This window comes from Macaca fascicularis, chromosome 4, assembly GCF_037993035.2.
Source record: "Macaca fascicularis isolate 582-1 chromosome 4, T2T-MFA8v1.1".
Lineage (NCBI taxonomy): Eukaryota > Metazoa > Chordata > Mammalia > Primates > Cercopithecidae > Macaca > Macaca fascicularis.
The window spans coordinates 120,049,991-120,077,398 of NC_088378.1; the positions used below are offsets into that span (position 1 = coordinate 120,049,991).

Consider the following 27,408-nt stretch of genomic DNA (forward strand, 5'->3'; position numbering starts at 1 on the left):
CCCTCCCTGTGTCCATGTATTGGCATTATTCACCTCCCACTTATGGGTGAGAACATGTAGTGTTTGGTTTTCTGTTCCTGTGTTAGGTCGCTGAGAATGATGGCTTCCAGCTTTGTCCATGTCCCTGCAAAGGACATGAATCATTCTTTTTTATGGCTGCATAGTATTCCATGGTGTATATGTGCCACATTTTCTTTATCCAGTCTGTCATTGATGGGCATTTGGGTTGGTTCCAAGTCTTTGCTATTGTGAATAGTGTTGCAATAAGCATACGTGTGCATAGGTCTTTACAGTAGAATGCTTTATAATCCTTTGGATATATACCCAGTAGTGGGGTTGCTGAGTCAAATGGTATTTCTTGTTTTAGATCCTTGAGGAATCGCCACTCTGTCTTCCACAGTGTTAGAACTAATTTATACTCCCACCAACAGTGTAAAAGTATTCCTATTTCTCCAGAGGCTCACCAGTATCTGTTGTTTCTTGACTTCTTAATAATTGCTGTTCTGACTGGCATGAGGTGGGATCTCATTTTGGTTTTGCAGGGACCTCAATTCTATAGTCATAGGAAATACATTCTTCCAACAACCTGTTTGGAAGTGAACTCTTCAGCAAACCCAGCCAAGCCTCTCTGGACTCCTGGCCCACTCCCTGGAGATAACACATTGGTGTTACTGTAAGCCGCTGACTGTGGTAATTTGTTATACAACAATAGAAACTAATATGCCATGTCACATAAAGCTCTTTGTCCATGACATTGCCATGAACTTTGGGCTATTAAAACAGTTACCATGAGGGTGAGCATGACACTGTGGGAGTGTTTATCTGTGTATGCGCAACATGTATATACTTATCACATTAGTAGTGTGTTTTTAAGTTCCCTCATTCTGCATAAGGAGCACCCTATCAGGTTACTTTGGAATAGAGAAGAAAACCAGGAGAGCCAATAAATTATACAAGTCTTTTGGCATTCAGTCACCTTTAACATTTTCTCTTCTGCATCTTCTCCTCTTTATGCATCCTGGGCACCTGCTTTCTAGAAGACAGCTGTTTGGAGCATGAAATAGTAGACTCTTTCTATCAGCAAGGAAGTACGTTCTTTTCAAGACCGGCAGAATGTTCATCCTAGAAGAGATTCCTATACTACTGGCTTGTCTCTGTTCTTCCCCATGACAAAAACCACAACTTTGCCATTAAAGAGTGTTTTTACATCATTCCTTCTTTTCACTGCAGTACAAATACGCTACTTTGTTTAATTGGGTCAATGGCAAAATTATTGCAATCTTACTTCATATGTGTGGCTTCGTGGGAAAGTGAGATGTTCTACGTAAGCAAGCTTTCTATACAATTAAAAATTCTTCCATTAATAACAAGCATTTTTAAGTCTTCAACTCTTAAACATTAAAAAAAGACAAAGATTGCATAATATTCAGACTTATTAAATGGGAAATAATGTAGACTATTCACATTTGTTATGATGATTCATGGTCATCATCAAATCTGTCATTTACTTCACAATCCTGTTTTTGCAGTGATGCCCTTGAGTACTATTTTTCTTATACTGAATGGCGCCAGACCACTAAATCTTTAATTCTTGTCCTGCAGTTTATATTTTTTTCTGCTATTTTATTGTGAACAGGATGTTAATTGTAATCTATTGTTGCTGTTGACACATCCACATCCAGAAAAGTTCTAATTCCAAAATCAGATGACACTACCTTAAAATCAATTAATTTAAGAATTATTTGTACACATCGTGAACTCGCAGGTAAATATAATAGACTCTTGAAAGCTTATATTTCAATGTTTTTTATTCCCCAATGTTAACTGAACAGCTATAACGTTCAAAATATCATATGGTCCCTGTAAGAATCTAGAGATTTGAAAATTAATGGATATGAAAAATAGCATTTATTCAACTATTTAATGAGAAGATGTTATACTAAATCTCATTCCATATCTATTACAAATAAATCATTAATTCGCTATGAAGCTGCTTAACCATTAATCCAGTTTTTCATAACATTAACTTGAGTATAAAATGTTAATCTTTATAATATTTATTAGGTGGTCAAGGTTTCGACTTATGATTATATTCCCAAGTGTGCCTAAGCACATTGTAAATCACAATAAATTATCATTCAATATATCACATGTAGTGAAAGGTAGCCTGTTTTACTTTTCTACTATTCTAAAACTCCTGTGCAACCAATATCTTGAATTAAATCTCTTCCATTAGAAAGACCTTGAGTGATTTCTGTTTTCCTGAACAGACTTATGACTGCTACAGCTCCCCAGGATAAACAGGAAATTTTGGTTATTTTGCATATGATCTTTAAAAATGCAGAGTTTTCATTCTCCTAGATAAAATAGTCATGCTAGATTTATTATAAAATATTGTTTTAAATGATTTGCCAATTAAAATACTTAGGTTTTTGTCCCCTGATTTTTTGCTTATAATTGATTTTACTTATCTTTCATTGTCCTTATGCCCTGTTAAACCCATCTAGGCTTCCTTAGCAGCTAGTCAACTCCTAAGAGGTGTTTTTGTCCCCTGAATTGTTGGAAGATGTCCTGTGTTTATTCTGTGTCTTTATATACTTCTGATCCACTGCAAGTTACACCTAAGGTTACTGAAATCTCATTTTTAAATGAATAATTCCATGGAATCACAAGAGTTTAATCAGAAGTATCACAGAATAGAAGTAAGCACACTGCTTCAGGAGTGCCCCAGAATGTGAAGTTGAAGGCCAAGATGAGTGGTAGTTTTTCAGAGGCAATTAGTGACCTAAGAACAGAGGGAATGCATAATGGGTACTGATTTGGCAAGTGTTACTATAGCAACATGTACTGGGTGCTTATAATATGCCAGGCTTGGAACCGCAAGATCACAGTGCCAGAAAAAAACTGTCAGATCATAAGACATTTCTTCCCTCTTAGGAGTTGGCTATTTGCTAAGGAAGCCTAGATAGGTTTAACAGGGAGCATCAGGACCATGAAAGGTAAGAAAATTGCATCTATCAACTCAGAAGGATAACCAGAAAAGTCATTCTTGTCATACAAAGTATATAGAAGGTTATTCTTTAGGGGGAGATCATGGTGTTCTATATCTTTGCATATCTCACAGTGCCTTGAACAATGTTTGTACATAGTAGAAGGGTTAACATATATTTGTTAAATATATAGAAATATGTTGACATTATATTTGTATTTTTCCTATATTAACATAATATATATATTTTAGATTTTTTTAGAATTGACTAAAGAATTTACTTTTTTCTTTCAGGGTACAAAATTGTCCAAAATCATTTTACAATTCAAGTCCCCTTGTGGTACATATAGAATATTCAGCCTTATCTAGCCTATTTAAAACAAGAGAGATAAAAAATGCTCAGGACATCCTGAAGCATTCAATCAAAACATGAGGCTTTTTATAGGAACTCGGCTTAGTAGCTTTGAGCAGAAGGTTGAAGACAGAGTATTTCCACCCCAACTTCACCTCACCCCACCCCACCACAGTAGGTCTTGCTGAGAGCCAGTTTTCACTAATAAAATTTATTTGCTCTTTAAGTTTTCCATGCAGATAGAAATAATTCCATCTTCTACAAGGTAAACATTTCAGATCTGGTGGAATTGAAAAGCAAGAGTTGACATGAATAGGAGTGATCTCTTAATTGGGAAATTTCTGTATTTTCTTGACTTTTCTCCTTTAGCCTGCATTTAAGTGTTGTAGAAAAAAAAAATTCTTTCACATACCTAACTGGGTATTGGAAGCTGTTAAATAATGGTAAAAACTGGGATGAATGGAGGGAACTTTTCTCCCCCATTTTTTAAAGTTTGGCTGTAGGTCCTTCTGCCTGCAGGCTACAGTCACATTAGCAGTTGGAAATTGGATAACGACAGCACAATGACAAATCCAGGTTGCTTGCAATAAGTTGCTAATCCCTTTGCTTTAATATTGGAGCAGCATGTAATGATGTTTGGACATCACTCCAGTTTACTGACGACCCCACTGGGGCCAGCAATAGAACCTTACAACTGTCTAACAAGGCGTCAGGTGACTCCCGTCGTCACAGCAACGGACACTGGAATCTAATCTTCCCTCCATCCCTTCTAGCACCCAATAACGCCTAGATTATATAAGTGGCCCATCATTGCTTGGTAACTTGAATCAATTAACGTTAATTCGCACAATGCTATGATGTATTGTGATCACTTTCATTTCAAGGAAGGGGGAGAAATTGCTATAAGTCACCTAAAATGAGGTTGTCTGTGGTGCTGAGGTATTAATTGGGTGTCCATATTAAATGCAAAAGGAGCCCCATCGTGAAAGGAAAGTGGATGAGTGACTCTCTTGGCTGCTATTGACCTATCAGAAGAAGACAGTGCCCTTTTCCTTTGCTTTTATCTATTACAGTTTTCCCTATTGCGTGTCAAGTTGATGTATTATAAAAAATTCATTTGGTGACCTTTCACCCCCTTAGCAGATTAAACAATTTCACTTCGATGGCATCATTAACAGGACCCTGCATTTAATGATGATTTCTCTAAAAGGCCACGGAGATTCGATTTTAAGCTAACAGATTTATTGCACTATTATAACATATCGTAAAAAACTGTACCACCTACGGTCAGGTTTTAGGACAGAAACTGCTTAAGAGTTTATGTGGAGCTTAAAGTGGTATTACCTTGGGATATGCTGCAGCAGCAAGTCTGTGACCTCCAGTGAGATGCTGTTTACATTTAACAAGAGATGTTTGCTCACAATAAACTTTAAAGTGTGTCAGGAATGGGCCTTTTAGCGTGTGTTCAGGCAGTTGGTTTCCCTCCCTTCGTCTCTAGATGTCAATGTACTTATGTCAGAATCTTTGATGGAGTCTTTCAGTTTCTTTAACCCAGACTGCTTGCCTGCATCCTAGCCCCCATCAGAAAGAATTTAAGGAAAAAGATTAGGGGAGAAATAGGATCTGATAACAACGTTAGAATTTTCTAATAACCTGGAACCCACAGAAGGATAGAATTAATAGCATGGATTTTTAAATGGTTCCCTTTAAAAAAGGAAAGGAGCCCTAGCCACTCAGGCTAAACAAACTAAGAAACGATGTGGGGGCTAGTGTGTGTTGAATTCCCAGGGAGTGATTCCAGCCAAAAAGCCAGGGTCTTCGCTGGTAGATGACTAAAGAGCTTCTTAGGACCACATATTTGCACTCTGCCCGCATTTCCTAGGATTCCTAGGGGAGAAGAAAATTGCTTCCTACGGAAACTTCATATTTAGTGATCCCTTGTATTTGCTCTTCCACTATTTCTTCTTTCGGAACAAATCTTCGCTTTTTCCTGACATGCACCCTCCACGTTAAATAAATACTTTATCCTTTCCTCCTCGTGTGGGGAAGGGGAGGTAGTTAGGAGATAGAATAGTTGACTTATAAACATTAAATGGGAGAAAGCAAAGTAGGCTATTTTAAAAATAAATAAGTAAATAAATAAATAAATACCTCATGAGACCTGGCCCAGGCTATTGAGGATAACTCATCAAGGAATGCTCTATGTCAGGGTCCTATATATGATATATGATGTCCAAGTGCCTCCATTTAGTTGCCAAACATCTGTTGCATGCCTATGATGTGTAATACACAATAGACTTAATGGGACAATAGGTGTATAATTTTATTTTAATGATGCAAGCTCTGTCATCAAAAATGCCAAAACTCTGAGTGACATATGTTTTACACTGTCATGAATTATATAACTATTTTGTATGTGTTCCATTTTGTTGCTAAGTCATGTCAGCACTTAGTATGTTCAAAGGAAGTGAGAAGCAATATAGCTCACTGGTTAACCACTCTAGATCTCAGTCAATACTTACTATTTGTAGGACCTTTGGCAAGTTATTCAAGCCTTTTTGGACCTCAGCTTCTTCATATATAAACAAGAGTACCCACCACATAGTGTCATTTTACAGATGCAATGAAATTATACATGAACACTTTATCATGGAACTTGGTATACAGTACATGCTCAGTAAATGGCAATTATAAGTATTATTCTCCTCAGATGCTTCATGCAACTGAAGTAAATTAATTCATTAATGCTATGAATAGTTATTGAATCCATTTAGTACAAGCACACTCAGAGAATATAAATACGGTTTGTTGTGAAGATTAAATGAGCTCTTCTGTGTAAAACAGCGGTGTACTGGAGTTTGCTGTTGGGTGTCTCTTCCCAGCTCTGCTCAGTGGTAGTATCTTGTCATCTTGGAATTAGTTATGGTGGTAGTATTTATATCATGGAATTGGAACACACCCACAAATCAGGGCATTATTTGGGAAAGCTGATTTAATAGCTTACTATTGGACATGTCCATGTCCTCTCATTTTAGTCTGAGGCTTTTATTATTATTATCTATATGAGTTTGAGGCTAATTTTCACTGAGACTTTTGTTTTTTGACTGATTTTAATAAATGATAATAAAAATATACACTCATAATTTGTGATTTTTCCCTACCACCCAGTCCATTTTCATTATAGCTAAGAAAACATATCAAATACATACATAATTAACCTTTGCTATAAAGCCATGTTCACTACACAGTGTCTTATTTTCTAGAAACACAGACAAATGCAAATATTTTCACTGGTAATAATGGATTGTGCAAAATTGCTGCCACAGGGATATGTGTAATCCCAAGGATGTATTTTATTTGTTTTTATATCTGCCAGAAATTCAAGCAGTTTTAAAACTGGGAACTTGATATATATTCGGCCCTATGTACTTTCCGTCCTAGTCCAGCCTTCAGATGGAGAAGTGGGAAATGAGCTTCCAGTGCAGCCACAATTGGTATTTTTGGATGAGCAGGTAACGTTTCACAGGAAGCAATCTGTCTTTAGAGCTAAGTAGCATGTAGCATTCAGTCTGTCTTTTAGAGTGTGTCATCACTGATCCAGATTTACAGAGTGCCCACTGTGTGCAATTTGTTGCACTTAAGAGCTTCTCACTACTTTCACATTTTTCCTTCCACTTCACAGCCTGCCTTCCTTCTATTTTCTCTGGACATTCAGAATTTGATCAAGGGTAAAAATAAAATTCTGATACTTTTCCTCCCCAACCAAATTCTTGAAGCAGGTCTGTCACATCTTCTCTGAAATCTAGCCTTCACAAAGAAGTAGATCTACATCTGAAGAAGTTTTTCATATGTTAATGAAGGAACTTATGACATTATAGATACATTACAGTTTTATGTTTTTTTAAATAATCTCTCTTATATGTGGTTAAGTAAAACAAGAAGTTTCTGTGCTTAATTCTAATTTCAGGCTTTGCGTCCTGATTCTATTTTATCTTTCAGTATTTACAAAATTCACAGTGAACTATGATTGTTGAATTGGCTTTCTCCTACTTACAAATGCATCCCCTGACGTGTTTGCAGAGAGAAATCTGTGGCACTGAGGTCCACACTTGGAATCCTGTAAACTTTGATCTAGTCTGGCACTCGCCCAGCTCTCTCCTGTTTTCTTCTCTTTACCTTTCCTTTCTTATGAACCTTTAGCACATAGTACCATTCTTTTCTATAAACATAGTTTTCCTTTCCTCTCCTCACTGTTCTACCCCAACTTGTCTTGCAATAATTTCCTTACTCATATATAAGTTAATTCTGATATATTCTTAACATGAGAAAGACAACATTTATTTATCACTTTCTTTCCTTTATTTCTACTGAATATGTTCTTTATAAAAGCATATATCTGAACCATCTTCTTTCCTAACTTCACAAAATTCTCTTCTGAATCCAACTTTTTCTTTCTCCCTCCTCCTATTCCCATTTCTAGAACCGAAGAGTGGAGTCCCTGGGGCCCCCTTCAGAGCCATGGACAATTTCAGCTTCCCTGGAAGGAGCATCAGACTCAGTGCTAAAAGGTAGGTAAAGTATCTGTAAATTTCAGGTATCTGTTACCACTTTATCTGCACATAAAATATTTGCACCCATTAGGAATTCATAGCAAAATTGGTAATACTGAATTTCTTCAGTAATTTGGAAGGAAACTCCTTCATCCCTAATCTACAGTGTCAGTGTCTGTGAAAAGGAAGATTAGGCTGCCAGGAAATCCCAAAGTCACCACCTTTTCTCTCCCTTCCCTTTCACAATAAAGCAACATTTTCAACATATCTGTATCCTTAAGGTAGTGTAAGGAAAAGTGCATGGCATTTTTGGGTGAGTATCAAATCCTAGGTTTTCTGCAGTCCTCTCAGTGCCCCCATGACACACCCTTATTTGGTACAGTATTATGGACTGGGCCAGGGAGCAATTTACCAAGTACAGTATGATTTCTATGGGGAAATAGAAAGACTTGCTCTCAGTGGTATGAAGAATAAATGTGATGATAAATGCAAAAGCACCTGACCCATAGCAGCCCTCAGAGTTAGTTTTTCTCCTTTTGATCTTTGTCTATCCTCTTTTGCCTCCCTGTTCTATCCCAGAACCACTGCCAGCTCCACTTACTTTCCTTGAAGCTTGTTTATGTGAAAATCTATTTAAAATGCAGATTTCTACTAGGCCTAAGATAGTTTGGCTACATATTCTGCAGAAGGACCCAAGAATGTGCATTTTAGGGCCTGGTCTAGAGAGAAGCAAGCAGGTATAACATGGTTTTTATGGGAAAAATAGTTTCTGAGTTCTAAATTCCTATCTAACCCCCTCACACACAAAACCATTGAAATACACCCTACTCAAAGAGGCACATATTTCTTTATTATGAAATAGTTCAATCATTGTGTTTTTATGTTGTAAAACAGTACGATATGTTATCCACAGAAAATATGTTAAGGAGAATGTGTTTGCAAAACAGAATTAAGACAAAGGAGCCTCATGACTAAGAGAGATCAACGGAAGAGGTAAAGTGAGAGAGGTGCTGGAGCCAGACAGACAACAGAGGACTTTGGGGACCACGGTGGGGAGTTTGGGCTGCACTCTCAGTGAGATGAAGAGCCGTTGGAGGTTTTAAGCAGGCCAGTTCCAGAGTCTGACTTGCATGTTTAGAGGACCACTCTGTTCTGTGGAGGGTGGATTGGAGAACCGCAAGAGTGAACCTCCTGAGCCAGTTAAAAAGTGATTGCAAAAGGCCAGGCAAGAGATGGTGGAGATCACAAGTGGATTAATTCAGAATGTCTTTCAGAAGTTGAATCAGCAGAATCTACTGGGAGCAAAGAAAACAAGGACTTAAGGACAACTTTTAGGTTTTGATTTTGTTATATTGGGTGGATATTGGTGTTATTTATTGAAATGGGGAAGACTGGATCGGGAGCAAAAAGCAAGAGTTTTTATGACGAGAAACACGGAAAGGTAAGTACAACCTGGCTGCTGGGCCAAATTAAGACTCAGGCCCTTTTGATTTCAGTTTTAAGGCAGCAAAAGCAAGAGGTTCTGTTTTACAATTAATATACTTTGTGTTCCAGGTGTCACAAGAGAGTTTTTTGTCCTCTTACCGGCCTCCCTCCAACATAACCCATACATTATTAGTCATGCTTCCTACCAGGAGCCTTCTCCCTATTGTGTGCAGTCAATCGCCCAACACATAGATCTCGCCTGACAGCCTCAAACTCTTCATGCATAGGGGTTGCCTCTCTGCACAAGCGGCCTCACAATGATCACAGCACCTTGAAATTCTTCCTCTGCTCATGGATAGGATTGTGTATTTCCTTCTCATCAGAGGGAGTCCCAATCATGCACAATATTACAGTCCAAGTCGGGGCTTCACCTTGAGGTGAAGAGAAATTCATTTTATGTCAACCTGATATAACCTAGAATAGGAGGGTTCAGTGGAACATTTTAAAATCATCTCCTATATTTGGATAGGGAGCCAGAGATTACAACAGTCTGAAAAAGAGGATCTGTTAAATTTCTTTAATCTCTCCCACTAGTTTCAATGAGAAAATTTTAAAAATGTCCCAAGAATCCAAACGGATTAAAAATGATTTTTAAGGTAGATGGAAAATATCCTCAGAAAGGAAAGCATTCACTCCCTTCCCCACAACTTCTAGGTCAGACAGTTTTCAAAAATCCTTACAGGGTCCCAGTAAAAGAATAGAGCCAATGGGTTTATCTTGACTCCTTGAATTCAGAATTGTTGAATAATTCTGACCAAGAGCTAGGACTCAAGCGAATCTCTGCACTAAATATTGTGTTGCTATTTTAGATGAGAAAGAATTGATAAATTCTTTGTGATTTCAAATATGATTTGAAAATAATGTTTTCAGGCTGGGCATGGTGGCTTGTGCCTGTAATCCCAGCACTTTGGGAGGCTAAGGCAGCTGGATCACTTGAGGTCAGGCATTTGACACCAGCCTGACTAACATGGTGAAACCCCGTCTCCACTAAAAATACAAAAATTAGCCGGGCATGGTCGGTGCGCTCCTGTAATCACAGCTACTTGGGAAGCTGAGGCATGAGAATCACTTGAACCCGGGAGGCAGAGGTTGCGGTGAGCCAAGATGGCACCACTGTACTCTAGCCTGGGTGACAGAGCAAGACTCTGTCTCAAGAAAAAAAGAAAATAATGTTTCAAAATATGCATACTATACAAAGAGATATATATCAGTAATGGTAAAATTTTTTTAAAAAAGAAAATAACAGTTATTTGTTTTAAGCACAGTTATCTATTATTACCATGATATTTGCCTATTATAATAGGGGAATAAGTAGGAAATCTTGTTAACTTTTGCAAATCCTTCTTTCTAGAAGTGTGATTTCAAGCACTGGCTTTTTATGCAGTTAGTATTGTAATTATAATGATGCATCCTATGAGATTTGCCAGTAACACATTGAAAGGAAGTTTCATACCAATAAATCACTGAAAATTATAAATTGATATGGTGTGTATGTACTTTTGTATAATTGGCCAAATATCCCCATTCTTATGCAAATTTGAGGATGTGTTTACCACTCTTCAAAAATTCGGTTTATGGGCCAGGCGTGGTGGCTCACACCTGTAATCACAGCGCTTTGGGAAGCCAAGGAGAGCAGATCACAAGGTCAAGAGATCAAGACCATCTTGGCCAACATGGTGAAACCCTGTCTCTACTAAAAATACAAAAATTAGCTGGGCATGGTGGCACGTGCCTATAGTCCCAGCTACTCGAGAGGCTGAGGTAGGAGAATTGCTTGAACCTGGGAGGTGGAGGTTGCAGTAAGCCAAGATCGCCCTCTGCATTCCAGCCTGGTGACAGAGTGAGACTCCATCTCACAACAAAACAAAACAAAACAAAACAAAACAAAACAAAATCAGCTTATCCAATTTCCTGTGCACCTCATGAATCGGGTAAGGCATTTCTGTTGGTTTTGTGTTGTCAAAATTTTTTTTCAGATTTGGAAATGACTCATGTGCCAACTCAAACATCAGCCTACCTGCAAAATCACTGACTTCCAAGAATAGGCCATGATTTTACAGTTATTTCTTGCTCTACTCTTGCTATGAGTCTAAGCTCATTCAGATGGTTCCCATAAAATATACAAAATGTTCAAATGGATAGGCATAAGTCAATCATAGATGTGCCTTGTTTTGCATTTATTATTGGCCTAAAACCATTCCTATCATATGGTGCACGCTGCCTACTTTTTTTGATGACATTGTTCCTTAATTTTTTTTGTTATTTGTCTCTTAAGAAACATATAAAATTGTTGTAATAAAGTCTCCAAGTTAATGAATAATCATTTGATGTTGTTTTCAATGAATTAATCTCAGATCTCAGTTTTTTTTTTTTTTAATGTCACCATTTAATTTAGCTTATACATTTTGTTTCTGGCAAAGCTACACCTCATCGATTCCAGAAAATGAAATTATCCCCTTCTAAAAATTCTCTTAAGGAGGGCGATTGACATCTCGTGATTAAACATTTCATAGCTTCAAAACCCTTACTTTTTAAAGCTTGCTTCAGCTTATTGCTTTCTTATTAGAACAATAAATTTTCCCACTCTCTTTTCAATTTGAATTTTTACTATTTTGACCTGTAATTTTTTTACTCTATCTACTTATTAAGACATCAAATGTTTTCCAGTGAGAACACGTGGACACAGGGAACATAATGCATGTGGGGCTTAATACCTAGGTGATGGGTTGATAGGTGCAGCAAACCACCACGGCACACGTTTACCTGTGTAACAAACCTGCATGTTCTCTACATGTATCCCGGAATTTAAAATAAAATAAAATAATTAAAACAAACAAAAAACAAAACAAAACAACAAGACTCTAAATGTTTTCAGCCTGTCTACAAAAATAATTTTCTACCAAACTTTGAGGTCTTGCTCTCCTCAGTACCCTCTCCACGTTCTCTTTATACAATCCAAATTTAAAGGCCCAGGTAATGTTGCATATTTTGTCAGAATCTCCCCATAGACTCTCCAGACTTTCCCTTCCACTTACACAATCTATCTTTTGTTCACTTTGTTGAAAGTAACACCTGTGTGGCTAACTCATATTTTTGCCTCTGGTCTTTTTTTTTTTTAATGTGAGCAGTACAGTTAGAAACTTCTTGGGTTTTAAATCCCAAGGAATGAGGACAGACCAGAATGGTCCTTGTACAAATTTGTAGACACAAGGCATGTCATTAAGAAAGTAAGAAAATGAAGTGAATTTATCCAAGGTTGCCCAATGTGAAGATGAAATATTCAGAATTGCATTCCAAACTGCCTGTTTTGATGCTGTCATTCTGTTCATTTTTGGCACCATTTTGCTACTGTTGGCATTTTGGTATAGAAAGTGCTTAGGATATGTAACAGTCACTCACCTTCTGATCTTAAAATAATACAGCAGCATAAAAATATTAATTTTTAGCTTTTTTTCATGTTCTAGTAATATTTATGACAGATACTCTCACATGAATACTGGAACTCACCTCCCCATCATCTACTCCATATGTTACCCATGTTCTTCTATTCCTTACCCATACTCCAAACCATACTCACACTTATGCCTTATATTGCTCCTCCATACCTTATCCATACCTAGGACCCTACTTATACTCCATACCGTATGTATAGTCCATACCTTACTTTTTTTTTTTTTTTTTTTTTTTTTGAGGCAGAGTCTGGCTCTGTTACCCAGGCTGGAGTGCATGGTGCGATCTCAGCACACTGCAACTTCTGCCTCCCAGGTTCAAGCGATTCTACTGTCTTAGCCTCCTGAGTAGCTGGAATTATAGGTGCCCATCACCATGCCTGGCTAAAATTTTTCTATTTTTCGTTGAGACGGAGTTTTGCCATGTTGGCCAAGCTGGTCTTGAACTCCTGACATCAGGTGATTCGCCCACATCGGCCTCCCAAAGTGTCGGGATTACAGGCGTGAGCCACCGTGCCTGGCCCATCCCTTACTTATATCCCATACCTTGCCATACTTCATACATTACCATACCCAGTACCTTACTCATATTCCATGCCTTACCCATATTCCATAACTTAGACATACTCCATGCCTTATTCACACTCCATACCTTACCCATAGTCTATACCTTACTCATATTCCATACTTTATACATTCTTCAGACCCTTACTCACACTTCATTTCTAACCCATAGTCCATATCTTACTTACTTATACTCTGTACCTTGCCACACTTTGCACATTATTCATACGCAGTACCTTACTTATGCTCCATGCCTTACCTGTTCTCCATACCTTCTCCTATATCATACCTTACTGAGACTTTATATTTTACTTTGTCCCACTCCTGACACTTATTGCACCTCATCTTTCATTATTTTTCTTTCAGTAACCTTAAGATATCATACCCCACCAGCTTAGAATCATGTTGTGGCTGTGCAAAGTGAATGAGGCATGAAACTACTTACTCTTTACTTACTCTTTATCTATCTATCTATCTATCTATCTATCTATCTATCTATCTATCTATCTATTTGTTATTATACTTTAAGTTCTGGGATACATGTGCAGAACATGTAGGTTTGTTACATAGGTATACATGTGCCATGGTGGTTTGCTGCACCCATCAACCTGTCATTTATGTTAGGTATTTCTCCTAATGCTATCCTTCCCCCTTGCTCCCCACCCCCTGACAGGCCCTTGTGTGTGATGTTCCCCTCCCTGTGCCCATATGTTCTCATTGTTCAACTCCCACTTCTCCCATGTGAGAACATGTGATGTTTGGTTTTCTGTTCCTGTGTTGGTTTGCTGAGAATGATGGTTTCCAGTTTCATCCATGTCCCTGCAAAGGACATTAATTCTTTTATATGACTGCACAGTATTCCATAGTGTATGTGTGCCACATTTTCTTAATTCAGCCTATCATTGATGGGCATTGGGGTTGGTTCCAAGTCTTTGCTATTGTGAATAGTGCTGCAATAAACATACATGTGCATGTGTCTTTATAGTAGAATGATTTATATTCCTTTGGATATGTACCCAGTAATGGGATTGCTGGATCAAATGGTATTTCTGGTTCTAGATCCTTGAGGAATCACCACACTGTCTTCCACAATGGTTGAACTAATTTACACTCCCACCAACAGTGTAAAAGTGTTACTATTTCTCCACATCCTCTCCAGCATCTGTTGTTTCCTGACTTTTTAATGATTGCCATTCTAACTGGTGTGAGATGAGATAACATTTACTCTTTTATTCCATGGACACCAAGCCACACTCAAGCCAACTAGCTCACTTGGATCAGTATTGTCACTATTACCTTTTTTTAAGAGACCCAATGGGAATGTGTGAGGACTATTCTGAGGGTGTCTTATATACACACATTTTTTTATGTGTATGAGTCATGAAGTAGGGAAGAAATCACATGTAGTTTTCTGTTTTTAGCATACCCATGTCACCAAGATACCCTATTTTATATGATTGAAAGTTTCTCTTGAAGCCATTATGAAATACTACTTTTTAACTTCAGAAAGAATGCACCAAAAGCATTTGGGATAGATTATCTGACTTACTGTAAGTATTTCCTGGAGAAAAACAAAATAGCAACAACAAAACCATATCTGTATATCTCCTCTAAATCTTTTGTTCTGCAATTTAACTTCATATTCTTTTTCCTTTAGTAGACCGTCCTCAGTGAAAAGGCAGCTACAACCTTTATAAAAAGTGAATTTATATACTAAAGGACAATTATTTACAGATCTTCAATATCCTTTAACATTTATGGATCATAGTTGCACAAAAAAAGTCCTTAATACTTTTAAAGATAACATCTCAACATGAACGATATAACAGTTTGCTAGTACGCATACCTAGGAGTGAGTGGGATAGCTGTGGGGATAATTTGGGCTGCAAAGGTATTTTAGAAACTATCTATCCTGCAGAAACCCATTCAGGTATCATTTCCTGGTAGTTGTGTAATCAATTCCGAAGTTGCTTGAGCCCAGCACCCCACCCCATCCCAAGTCCCCCAGCCAGTGTACTGTTTATTCCAGCTTGATCAGGGAGCCTGTCAATTGCATCTGTATATGTCATCATAGCTATTCTGAAGATATGATGAACCCTGGAGTAATGTACTGTACTTGGCAGCAACTGCCTCAGCTTTTGGGCACATATGCTTCAAATCTGAGAATATCATAGATATATATGGGAATCTTTGTAGAGATCTCTAAGGCAAGCTGGTATTTAACGCAAAAGTAAACCCATTTAGAACTAAAGCACTTTCCATTAGGCAATTTGGCGGCTGTTCTACGAGGCCAACTCACTGTGCTCTACGGACACATTTCGATTAAATGCTGCTTTGTATTCTTCCAAAGATGGGAACAATAAGGACGTTTGTCAAAGGAAAAACTGCAGCAAATGATTTCATGTTGAACATCTGTACTCTGCAGTTCATTGTTTGCAAGAGTTTATTGACCATAATTTTGATGCATATAGGTTTTGAAGAGTATAAACTGCATTTATCTTGGGCGCCTATCATTTATTTGAGTCTTGGCTTATTTATTTTCATTTTAGTGGGCATTTTATTTATTTTGGAGCTCAGAAGAGATGAAGTAAAAGATGTTTCTCAGAAAAGAAGTTTTAGTCAGCTCTGCAAAATTGATGAAGAAAGACAGTGTTTTCACAAAAAGATTAAGCAATTGAATTTAAAAATGTACCACTAAGCATATTATATCTATATGACACATTTCAGCCTTAGAGATCTCAAACCAACTTATAAACTTTCAGACCACTTCCATAATCCTTTGTCCACCGTGCCAATCATATTGACGTTTCCAGAGTAAAGTCTAGCAGCTGTTAATTAGGCACATAATTTAGAGATGGTAGAGTCAAAAGATGATTAATGGTATTGTGAATGTGATACTGAGTTAAGCTGCCTTTTTTCACTTTATAAATGGATGATCTACTGTTAGAAGATGCAAGGTTTGTTTTGTTTTGTTTGCATAAATCAGAGTAGCTTTATCAGTCATGATTTAATAGATTGCCATGGTCCTGATCCCTTGGCCTACCTCTGCTGCCATATAAACTATAGATAACCTGAATAGAAGAAAGACAGACTGTAGAAACTGACCACCTAGAAAGATTATAGAATTTCTTTCTTTATATATTATACATTTAATAATAATATAGCCAATATATTGTAAAGAATGCAAACTTTGAAATCAGGTAGATTTGGGCTGTAACCCCAGTACCACGTAATTTAGTCTTTCATGAGCCTATTTCCTAATTGCTAGAATATAGATAATAGCATATTTTATAGGGTTGTTGTGTAGTTTGTAGGCAATCGTGTATATAAAGAACAGTGTCTGGCATAGTGAGCTTTCAGTATATGTTAACTGTTATTATACTGTCTTGGATCATGTGGTTCTAAGTCTTGACTAAGAAAAACCTGATGGATTAGATAACCTCTTGGAGTTAAAAAAAAATTGTCCTTTATTGTCCAAATGTCTGCCTTCACAGCAGACATGAAGACGTTGTTCTAGATTAGATAATAAACAGCTAATTTTTGTTTTGTGCTTCTTTGAAGGGTGCACCCAGGCAGAAACTCAAGATGGTTATGTGAGCTTCTACAACTTGGCAGTCTTGATCTCTGGGTCAAACTGGCACTTTATTTTTACTGTCACTTCTCCTCCAGGTAATTTTATACAATGTGCTTTTATTCTCTGTTTTCTTTTCTTTCTTTCTTTCTTTCTTTCTTTCTTTCTTTCTTTCTTTCTTTCTTTCTTTCTTTCTTTCTTTCTTTCTTTTTTTTTCAGAAGACAATCCTTTCTCCCTTTTGGGAATAGCTACTATAATGAATAAGAAGTCATCGTAGTTTAGAAAATAAATTCACTTGACTGTATCATTAAGCTTGAGAAGAAAGAGCACATGTAAAAATAGAAACCTCAGGATACTCCTGGTGAGCAAGGAACCAAATGTACATTTCCTCCTCAACATTGAAGTTTACTTTCAGTGTTCTACTTGTTTTTTTCCTTTATTTACTTACATGACATTTGGTTGGATATTAATAGGAGAATGTTAATGTATAAGAAAGAGAGTCATGGGATCTTGAAATTTTAACTTTGGGTCCTGTCCTCCTCAACCCCCCGCCAAATGGGGACAATACCCGTCAACATCCTGGCACTTCAGAATAAGGGGTGTGTAAATTACGCATTTGATCCAGTTCTTTTTGACAAAATATGGAAAAAAACACCCTCTGATGTATTAAATGTGACTCTCTTGAAAATATATAATGATCATTTGTCAACATGTTATTTAACTCACTAATGAGGAAATCAGAAGACAAGAAAACTAATTAAAAGAGCATTTGGGAGATAGTTTTCATATAGCCCAAGAAGAAATGTTGGAATAAGTTTGCAATGGATACAGGGCAATAAAAGCAAAATTTTGATAGTCCAATGTTTACAGATATCATTTGCATCCTTAACTATATAAAAATTGTTTCAGCATGTCAATCTTCTACAAATAAACATGTCTGAGTCCTAATAAATAATAAATAAATAAATAATAAATAGTAAGTGAAACAAATGTATGTTTGAGAGAACTTAATAAAACATTCAATGGGCCTTTTGAAAATGTTCCAGTATGACACTGATAAGATCTGTAATCATAATCATTTTTCCTTTAATTCTAAGTTTTGGATTTTTTTTTATTTTTATTTTTTTGAGATGGAATCTTGCTCTGTCACCCAGGCTGGCGTGCAGAGGCATGATCTCGGCTCACTGCAACCTCCACCTCTCAGATTCAAGCAATTCTTCTGCCTCAGCCTCCTGAGTTGCTGGGATTACAGGCATGCACCACCACACCTGGCTAATTTTTGTATTTTTAGTAGAAATGAAGTTTCACCATGTTGGCCAGGCTGGACTTGAATTCCTGACCTCCTGATCCGCCTGCCTCCACCTCCATAAGTGCTGGGATTACAGGCGTCAGCCACCACGTCTAGCCTGGATTGTTTTTTGACAAAAAGACTATCTTCTGGGGTCAGATAATATTATTGCTCCCTGGCTATATGATCATTATCTCTTATATGCTATTTAAACCAGTTTCGTGTTCTTCCTGATTTCTTCATTAATGAGATAAATAACCTGTTGACAAGTGCTCATTATATGTTTTATGAGAGTCACATTTATACTTCAGAGGATGATTGCTTAAATACTTGTTAAAAAGAATAAAGTCACATAAGCAATTTACACACACTTTATGTGTCAAAGTGTCCTGATATAAGTACAGGTTCATAACAAATGTGTAGCGTCCTTGACCGTGGGATTCCCAGTTCGCAGGCATTGTGCCATAACCTTGAGTTTTTGAACGGATATGTTTTAAAGGGTGAGACAGGCAGGAATGCATATTTTGTTCCAGATTTGTCTGACATTTAAAAGGCCTTTGTCCTTTAATTACCTCAGTAATTAATTAAGACTAACCAAATACTTTATCAAGTTCATTTTAAAGAAGAGGCTGTAAAACCAAATGCGAGACAGAAATTTCTTGGTAACTCCTGTAATTCTGAACTAGTCTTGGTGTTCACACTTAGTAGACTACTGCTTTATTGTAGTTTCTACTGACAGCCTGTAAAAACAACTAACTGAAGAATCATCTGGAAAGTTTTCCCTTAGTGTTTTTCACTGAATTATTCTCCATAATTTTCAAGATCAAGTCTAAGATGAGACTCTTTCAGATGAGATTTATAAAAGTTGAAATTCAGAGACAATAAATGGAGGATAAAAAGAAAGGAAAAATAGTAAAGACATGCACTTCTGTGACCCCTTATAGACATCATGCTGAGTAATGGTACATGTCCAGAGAGTAACTCCTTGTTTCCAAGTATATCAATTTCAAGTGTTAGAATGTTTGGGAAAGCAGCGTATATTCACACATTTCAGCTAATCAATGAAATTTCTTATTTCTAATAGGCTTCAAAATAATAGGTCTGTTAAGCATTCTTTTATGTTATTGTTGGTTCTTTTGTTTTTTTTTGTGTGTGTGTGTGTGTTTGTTTTTGTTGTTGTTATTTTTAGAGAGGGTCTCACTCTGTCACCCAGCACCCAGGCTGGAGTGCAGTGTCTCAATCATGGCTCATTGCAGTCTCGACCTCCCAGGCTCAAGTAATCCTCCTACCTCAGCCTCCCAAGTATCTAGGACTACAGATGTGTGTGCCACCGTACCCAGCTAATTTATTTTATTTCATTTTTTGGTAGAGACGGGATCTTACTATGCTGCCCAGGCTGGCCTTAAACCCCTGGGCTCATGCTGGCATTACAGGCATGAGTCCCCATGCCTGGTCTGTTTTTTCATTCATTCATGAATCAAGCAGAGAATTTGCAATCATTTCCACTATTTTCCCTCATCTCTCCAATATCTTAGAGAGAGGAAGAAATTATTATTCCTATTTTAGAAATACAGAAAATAGATCTGCCCAAGTATTTATGGAATCTTCTTAAGTCTGATACATTATCAAATCCAGCTCATTTATCACTTCTAAACTTCCTGAGACACTGCCAGGAGATAAGGGTTTCTGTAAGTTTGTAGTACTGACTTCGTAGCAAGCCTTTCCACATTCACTATCATTATCATGGTGTAGGCTGTGGCTTTTCTGACCATTTCTTGGTGTCATGGGGTTCTCAGGAGGCCCTCAGGGGCTGCTGGGCTGAGAAGAGATTAATGTAACCAGGTGTCACCCACAAATCCCCCCCACCACCTTCACCACACATACACTTAACCAGAGAAACTCTACCTGTGGTTGCCAATTCCTTGGTTGGAATATTCTCCCTCCAGAAATTCACATGGCTCACTCAGCTCATTCAGATTTCTTCTCAATATCTCCTCCTCAAAGAGGCCTCTTTTAGATCACTCAGTCTATACCATCCCCAATCCTCCCCACACCTCCAGCCATTCTGTCTCATAAACTCACTTTAGTTTTCTTTATGAACGTATCACTCCCTGGCTTTATAGTATCTACGTATTTATTTGTTTGTCTACTGTCTGTGTGCTGGGTCCTCCACTGAGACCAAAGTTCCAAAGGGACAGAGATTCTGCTTAGTCTGGCATTATATCCCAAGGGTGTAGTAAAGCCTGGTGCATCATAGCTACAAATAAATATTTGTTTATGAATAAGTGAATATATTCAGATTATTTTTAAGATTGCAGATTTAGAAAATGTTCTGCTGCTAAGGTAATTGAGAGCCAGTGGTTTCCACCCTTGCATTTAGATAATTTCACCTGGTCGCCCTGACTTTAGCTTCTCTGTCATTTTTGTGTTCTATACAAAAATGGACTGACTATATTTTATGTGGCTAATGTCACTTCTCTGTTTAGAATCTCCCTTTCTAGGCTGGGTGGGGTGACTCATGCCTGTAATTCTGACACTTCGGGAGGCTAAGGCTGAAGGATAGCTTGAGACCAGGAGTTCAACACTAGCCTGGGCAACATAGCAATACCCCACCTCTACAATAAATTAACAAAAAATTAGCCAGGCATGGTGACACATGGTTGTAGTCCCAACCACCTGGCAGGCTGAAGCAGGAGAATCATATGAGCCCAGGTGTTCAGGGCTACAGTGAGCTATAATCGTGCCAGTCATTGTACTCAAGTTTGGGTGATAGAGACAGACGCTTTCTCTATTAAAAAAAAAAAAAAGCCTCCTCAGATACTTCCCCCCTCCAGGATTCTTTCCCTAATCATATCAATGGAAAATACATATCCAAAGCAATTGATCTGCATTATTCTAGTGGCATGTGTAACATCCTGATTTGCTTAACAAATGTTTGTTTTGTGTATCTTATTTCATTTACTAGCTTGTAAATATCTTAAGAATGGGAACTGGTAACTTATCAACTTGATCAAGTAAACAATTACTGAGCAATCATTGAAAAATGGATAAAAGTGTAAAGAATTTAGTTTTTACTTCTGTAAATCCCAAGTAAAATCTGTTCTCCCATCTCTAGGCCTGATTGAGCTTATTCATATGCCCATAAAAAGCAATTAATTGGTAACAAACAAGCCAAATATGGCTCAGATACATGATGTATACAGAGGAGATTTTGTTTTAGTAGCTTTGGGACCAAGTCAGTCAGAAGTTAAGAGATTGAAGATCTGACTGTGACTTCCAGTAAAATTGTCAGTGAAAGCACAGCAAAGAAAAACATGGTGTTTCCTTGAGTACATAAAATAAAAACTCTTTTTGCCTGAGTTATGTGGATGAAAGCAGAAGTTTGAAGTTTGCTTGTTTGTTTTGAATAAGCTGCTTTAAAAATGCTGGCTGTAACTGTTCATAAGCAAGTTTTTTCAAAAATAAACCTGTTTGTATTGAGATATGATTGACATATGATAAACATATTGAAAGCATACCATTTGATATATTTTGATGCATGTCTACTCCCATGAAAGCATCTTCATAATTAGAATAATGAATATATTCATCACACCCAAAATTAAAGGCAAGTTTTAAAACCATTTATTTTAAAAATTAATGTACTATAAAATTGACATTTTTGTACATGGTTTTATTAATTCAAATACATGTATAGATCTATGTAACCATCCCCACAGTCAGGATAAGGACCATTTCATCACCCCAAAAATCTGTCCTCACATACATATAGCCTTTCTCCACCATTCATCCTTGGCAACCACTGATCTGTACTTTATCTCTATAGCTTTGTCTTTTCTACAGTGTTATAGGAATGGAGTCCTATAAGTATGTACCATTCAGAGATGAGCTTCCCTTACTCAGCATAATGCCTTTTATGTTCATTCTAGTTGTTACAGGTTATCAGTTGTGTGTTTGTTTATATTCTTTTTTCTCTCCTTACTTTCTTTTTTGGCTGAGTGGTTTTCCTTGTCTAGATAAACCATAGTTTGTTTATTCACTCCCCTGCTAAAGGACATTTAGGTTGTTCCTGGGTTTTACTATGTATAGAGCTGCTATAAACATTTGTGTATGGGTTTTTATGAAGATAGGTAGCTTTCTTTTTAAGATTATTTTATGCCTCATTTCATAAATAATAACGGGATGAGAAATTTTTCTGTCTCCAAAAATGGGAGGAGTTTCAGATGAATTTTTAGAGAGTTGGACTCTCTCAACAGGAGGATGCAATCTTGCCCCATCCTTCATGGCCAGTGGTTCTATCTGCCATTGTTCTATTCCTAGTTTTCCAGATCACATAACTCTCTAAGACAATCCGGTGCTGCAGTAGGAGTCCCTATGCCCCTGTTTTGATGTGTTATATGGCACGTATTGAGTACATACATACATCAGAGCAAGTAATTTCACACATTCTGGAGCCGAGAATATTTTTGTTCCAATTAGTGAAACATGAGTGAAAGAAGCTGAAATTTTGCAATGGTATGGAAGGTAGGTCTGAAAATTAGAAGAGAGAATTGGAAGAATTCTCAATCAGTAATTGACAGAATTGGAAATAACTGTTATGTGTTAATGTTGGAATCTCATGATTCTCTAGCAATATAAATCTTGGATTTATAATTTATTTATTTATTAAATTCAATGAATATATATTGAACACCTACTATGTCACAGATACTATTATAAATGTATTTATTTTTACTATATTTTAATTATATTAGCATCTTATTAACATATCATTGAAACGTCTTCTTTTCCCCCCATAGGAGTCAATTTTACAGCTCGATCCCAGTCATTTGCTGTCTTGCCTGTGACTAGGAAGGAGAAGTCGACCATCATCCTGGCTGCTTCCCTGTCCTCTGTGGCCTCATGGCTGGCTCTGAGCTGTCTGGTGTGCTGTTGGCTTAAAAGAAGCAAAAGCAGAAGTATGTAGATTTTTTTTTAAATTTTGGAATGAAAATTTCTGAAAAACAAAGTCATCATGCATAACATATTAATGATTCTTTTTCTTTCCCCAAAGACAAATTTTTGTGAGCTTCTCTAAAATATAAAATTACACAAAGCCAAATTGTTCAATTAATACATTAGAGAAAAGGATTGCCTAATCTTGAGTAATAATAGCAATAATCATAAAACCTCATGTTTACTAAATACTATGGAACACATTCTGAGCACTTCAGATAAAGGAATTTCTTTAATCTGCACAACAACCCAATGAGGTGGGTGATAAATATTGTGCCTGTTATTATGTATGTAGAGAAAGAGGGACAAAAAGGGTAAGTCACCTGCCCAAGGTCTCAAAATCATGAAGAAGCCAGGCAGTTTGGCTCTAGATCGCATTCTCTGAAACACTATACTCCATTGCCAGCTGAGCCTTCAAAAAGTGAGTTAAAGAATCAGGGAAAACCAGCACTTTGAGAGGCCGAGGCAGGTGGATCACCTGAGGTTAGGATTTTGAGACCAGCCTGGCCAACATGGTGAAACCCCATCTCTACTAAAAATACAAAAATTATCTGGGCGTGGTGGCAGGCGCCTGTAATCCCAGCTACTCGGGAGTCTGAGGCAGGAGAATTGCTTGAACCCAGGAGGTGGTGGAGGTTGCAGTGAGCTGAGATTGTGCCATCGCACTCCAGCCTAGGTGACAGGACTGAAATTCTGTCTCAAAATAAATAAATAAATAAATAAATAAATAAATAAATAAATAAATAAAATAAAATAAAAAAGAATCAGGGGAAAATGTCATCTTCTCCTCTTCTCCTTTAAAATGGGAGAGGGCTTAGTGTTTTTTGTTTTTGTTTTTGTTTTAGCATAGAAATTAAGTATGTTCCTAAATATTTCCCAGAAGTGGATGCTATTTTTTAATATTTTAAAGCTGGAGACTTGTAGTCACTGAGGGAAAGAGGCTTTGTAAATGAAGCTTCTTTCTATCTTAGAGTGGAGGAGACAGGTGAGCAGATCAGGCATTGGCAAATTCCTTATTCCACCCATTCCTCCAACCCTAGACCACCCAATGAGTGGAAGAAATATTTGTGTTACTAGGAGGCCCTACAAAACCAAAGTATAAGCAAGAGTGAAGTTTAAAAGAGGGAAAATAAAGAGAGACAAAGACAAAAGATCAAAATAAAGGTGAGAGAAAGTAGCATAGTCCCACTACTACAACATTCACTGGGCTTGGAACTCTGAGAGATGCTTGGGAAAGGAAGCTCCACTGGATACATTTTCTGTATTTGAACTGAGCTACAGCCTGGTATCCCTGCTTCTCTCTTCATCCTGTTGATCTGGACTGGACTAACTACAAGGCAGCTCCTTGTCTTTCTAAAGAAGAATGGGATCTTGACCTTGTTCTGCTTTGTGTTGCTGTGATTTGCAGTTTTTTGTTTTTCCTTCTTAAAGTTCTGTCTACATTCAGTGTGTGTAGTACTGTCTGCTTGTAAGTAGAATTTTCATAAATTTTTATCTCATGTAATCCCGTGAAGTAGGTGATTTGATTCTCATCTTCCATATTGTATCTAAACCAAGCAGCCATGCAGGGGTCTCTCCCTAAGGTCTAACCTCACTTTTAATCCTAAGCTCTAGAGATGGCTTTTTCTAACTCCTAAGCTCTGCTAACTCCACTTTTGATCTCCCAGCCCTAGACGTGGCTTCTTCCTGCATTTACAAATATATCTATTACTTCAGTCTCTTACTGTTGCTCTTTCAACCTTTCAATATCTGTGGACACATTACCTTGTATGATATCCCCATATTTTCCTTACTGGGCACAGACTCCTAACTATGTTAAACAAACAAAAAAGATGTAAAGAAATTACAAGGAACTTTATGAAAGTTTTACAGTAGTCAGATCTGTATAAGTGATTTGTATTTCCTTCTTTATACCTTCTGTATTTTATATTTATTAAGTTTCTAAAATTAGCATTCATTTCTTCAGAATCAGAAAAATATATTGTTCCATGACTTACTCATAAAAAAGGATACTCTGGTTAAGCTATATGCTCTCTGTGTCTGTCTTTTTCAATTTGGGTCTAAGGATCTTGTTGTACTTTCAACGATTGTTGAGAATCTAAACAACTTTTGTCTATGTGAGTTCTATATCCATTAGTATTTCCAAATTAGAAGTTTAAACAGAAAATTTTAAATTTACTCATTACCTTATTTTAAAATAATATATGCATTGCATGTAAACATAACATTTTAAATTAAAAAGTTGTAGTTTCAAACAATATATAGTGAAAAGAGTGTGGTATTCTTACAAATCTCTTTAATGTCTTCCTTAATGGGCAGCTGGAATCTCTTGGCAGCTTCTGTATTCGACCTATTGCAATATATTGTTTTTGCTGAAGTATATGAAGAAAACCAGCCTCAGTCAGATACACTGTAGAAAAGGCATGAGCATTTTAATAGCCTTTACAGATAATAGTGGACATTCTTCTTTCCCACTGCATCCAGACTTGACAAGAAGTAGTTACTTAAAGTGCCATCTCAATGTCCTTTTTGTACTTTGTTACATGAAAATCCACCAGTCTCATCATATACTTTGAATGGAGCTTTCATCCATGCGTTATGCTTTGACCATTTTGAAAATATTGTTTCGTGGAGTCGTGAAGATCTTCTCGACATTGACATATTTTATTCTACTATTCAAAAAGATCACATTTGTTAATAACATGAATCATTAAGAATTAGAAACCTGTGACGCTCATGCAGTTGATACAAGTTTTCCCAAATTCCAAGTTTCCCATGAAAGCTTGAATTTTATCACTGGCAACAAACATTGTAAGTTGTTTCTGTTTTACAAGCTCACTTCATTCATTTGAGAAAAAATGAAATCTACCAAATACACAAGTATGAATAACCATTATTTCTCAATCATGTTTTCAAGCTCTTTCAAGTAAAAATGGTGTTCCATGAAAAAATAGCTAGTTCAGCTCAAAATTCAATTGTAAAATTGCTTTTTCTTGGGAAAAATCACATATGGATTTTAAATAAAATTTAATTCTCTTTACTGCTTTATCAAAGATATTCTTAAGTAAAATTGACTTTTCTCTTTTCTCTTCTTGTTGGATTTTTGTTTTGTTTTGTTTTACTGTGATTTTATTTCAGGGTATATCCCTCCTGATCATGCCTATCCAAAAATATATACCTTGTGGTTTTTACTTGCATTTCTCTAATGATTAGTGATGATGAGCATTTTTTTCCACATACTTTTGGCCACATGTATGTCTTCTTTTGAGAAGTGTCCATTCACGTCCTTTGCCCATTTTTTAAAATGGGATTGTTTGCTTTTTTGATTTAAATTCTTATAGATTCTGGATATTAGACCTTTGTCAGATGCATAGTTTGTTAATGTTTTCTCTCATTCTGTTGGTTGGTTGTCTCCTCCGTTGGTAGTTTCTTTTGCTGTGCAGAAGCTCTTTAGTTTAATTGGGTCCTGCTTTTTTTGTTTATGTTTTTGTTGAATTTGCTTTTGGAGGCTTCATCATGAAAACTTTGCCAAGGCCTATGTCCGTAATGGTATTTCTTAGATTTTCTTCTAGGGTTTTTACCATTTTGGGTCTTACATTTAAGTCTTTAATCTTGCATATAGTGAAAGGAAAAGGTCAAGTTTCATTCTTCTGCATATGGCTAGCTAGCTATCCCAGCACCGTTTATTGAATAGGAGTCCTTTCCCCATTGCTTGTTATTGTTGGCTTTGTTGAAGATGAGATGGTTGTATGTGTGCAGCTTCATTTGTCTATTTGTCTATTGGTCTGTTGTCTATTTGTCTATTATTTTGCCAGTACCATTCTGTTTTGGTTACTGTACCTTTGTAGTATAGTTTAAAGTCTAGTATGTAATAAGATACCATCTCATACCAGTCAGTATGGCAATTACTAAAGTTAAAACAGTAACAGATGTTGGCGAGGTTGTGGAGAAAAGGGAATGCTGATACACTGTTGGTGGGAATGTAAATTAGTTCAGCCACTATGCAAAGCAGTTTGGAGATTTCTCAAAGAACTTAAAACAGAAGTTTTCAACTCAGCAATCCCATTATTGGGTATATACCCAAAAGAATATAAATCAGTCTACCAGAAGGACACATGCATTTGTAGGTTTATTGCAGCACTATTCACAATAGCAAAGACATGG

The 27,408-nt window shown here is 36.9% G+C and overlaps 1 protein-coding gene across 1 annotated transcript in view; it reads left to right on the forward strand.

Annotated features, from left to right (window-relative positions):
- The window catches only part of PKHD1 (PKHD1 ciliary IPT domain containing fibrocystin/polyductin), a 464,388-nt gene that overhangs the window by 424,281 nt on the left and 12,699 nt on the right, over positions 1 to 27,408 (forward strand). The window contains 4 exon segments of the mRNA XM_005552760.5: positions 6,718 to 6,853; positions 7,822 to 7,909; positions 16,951 to 17,058; positions 23,049 to 23,207. Of these exon segments, the coding sequence (XP_005552817.3) occupies positions 6,718 to 6,853; positions 7,822 to 7,909; positions 16,951 to 17,058; positions 23,049 to 23,207 (491 nt within the window).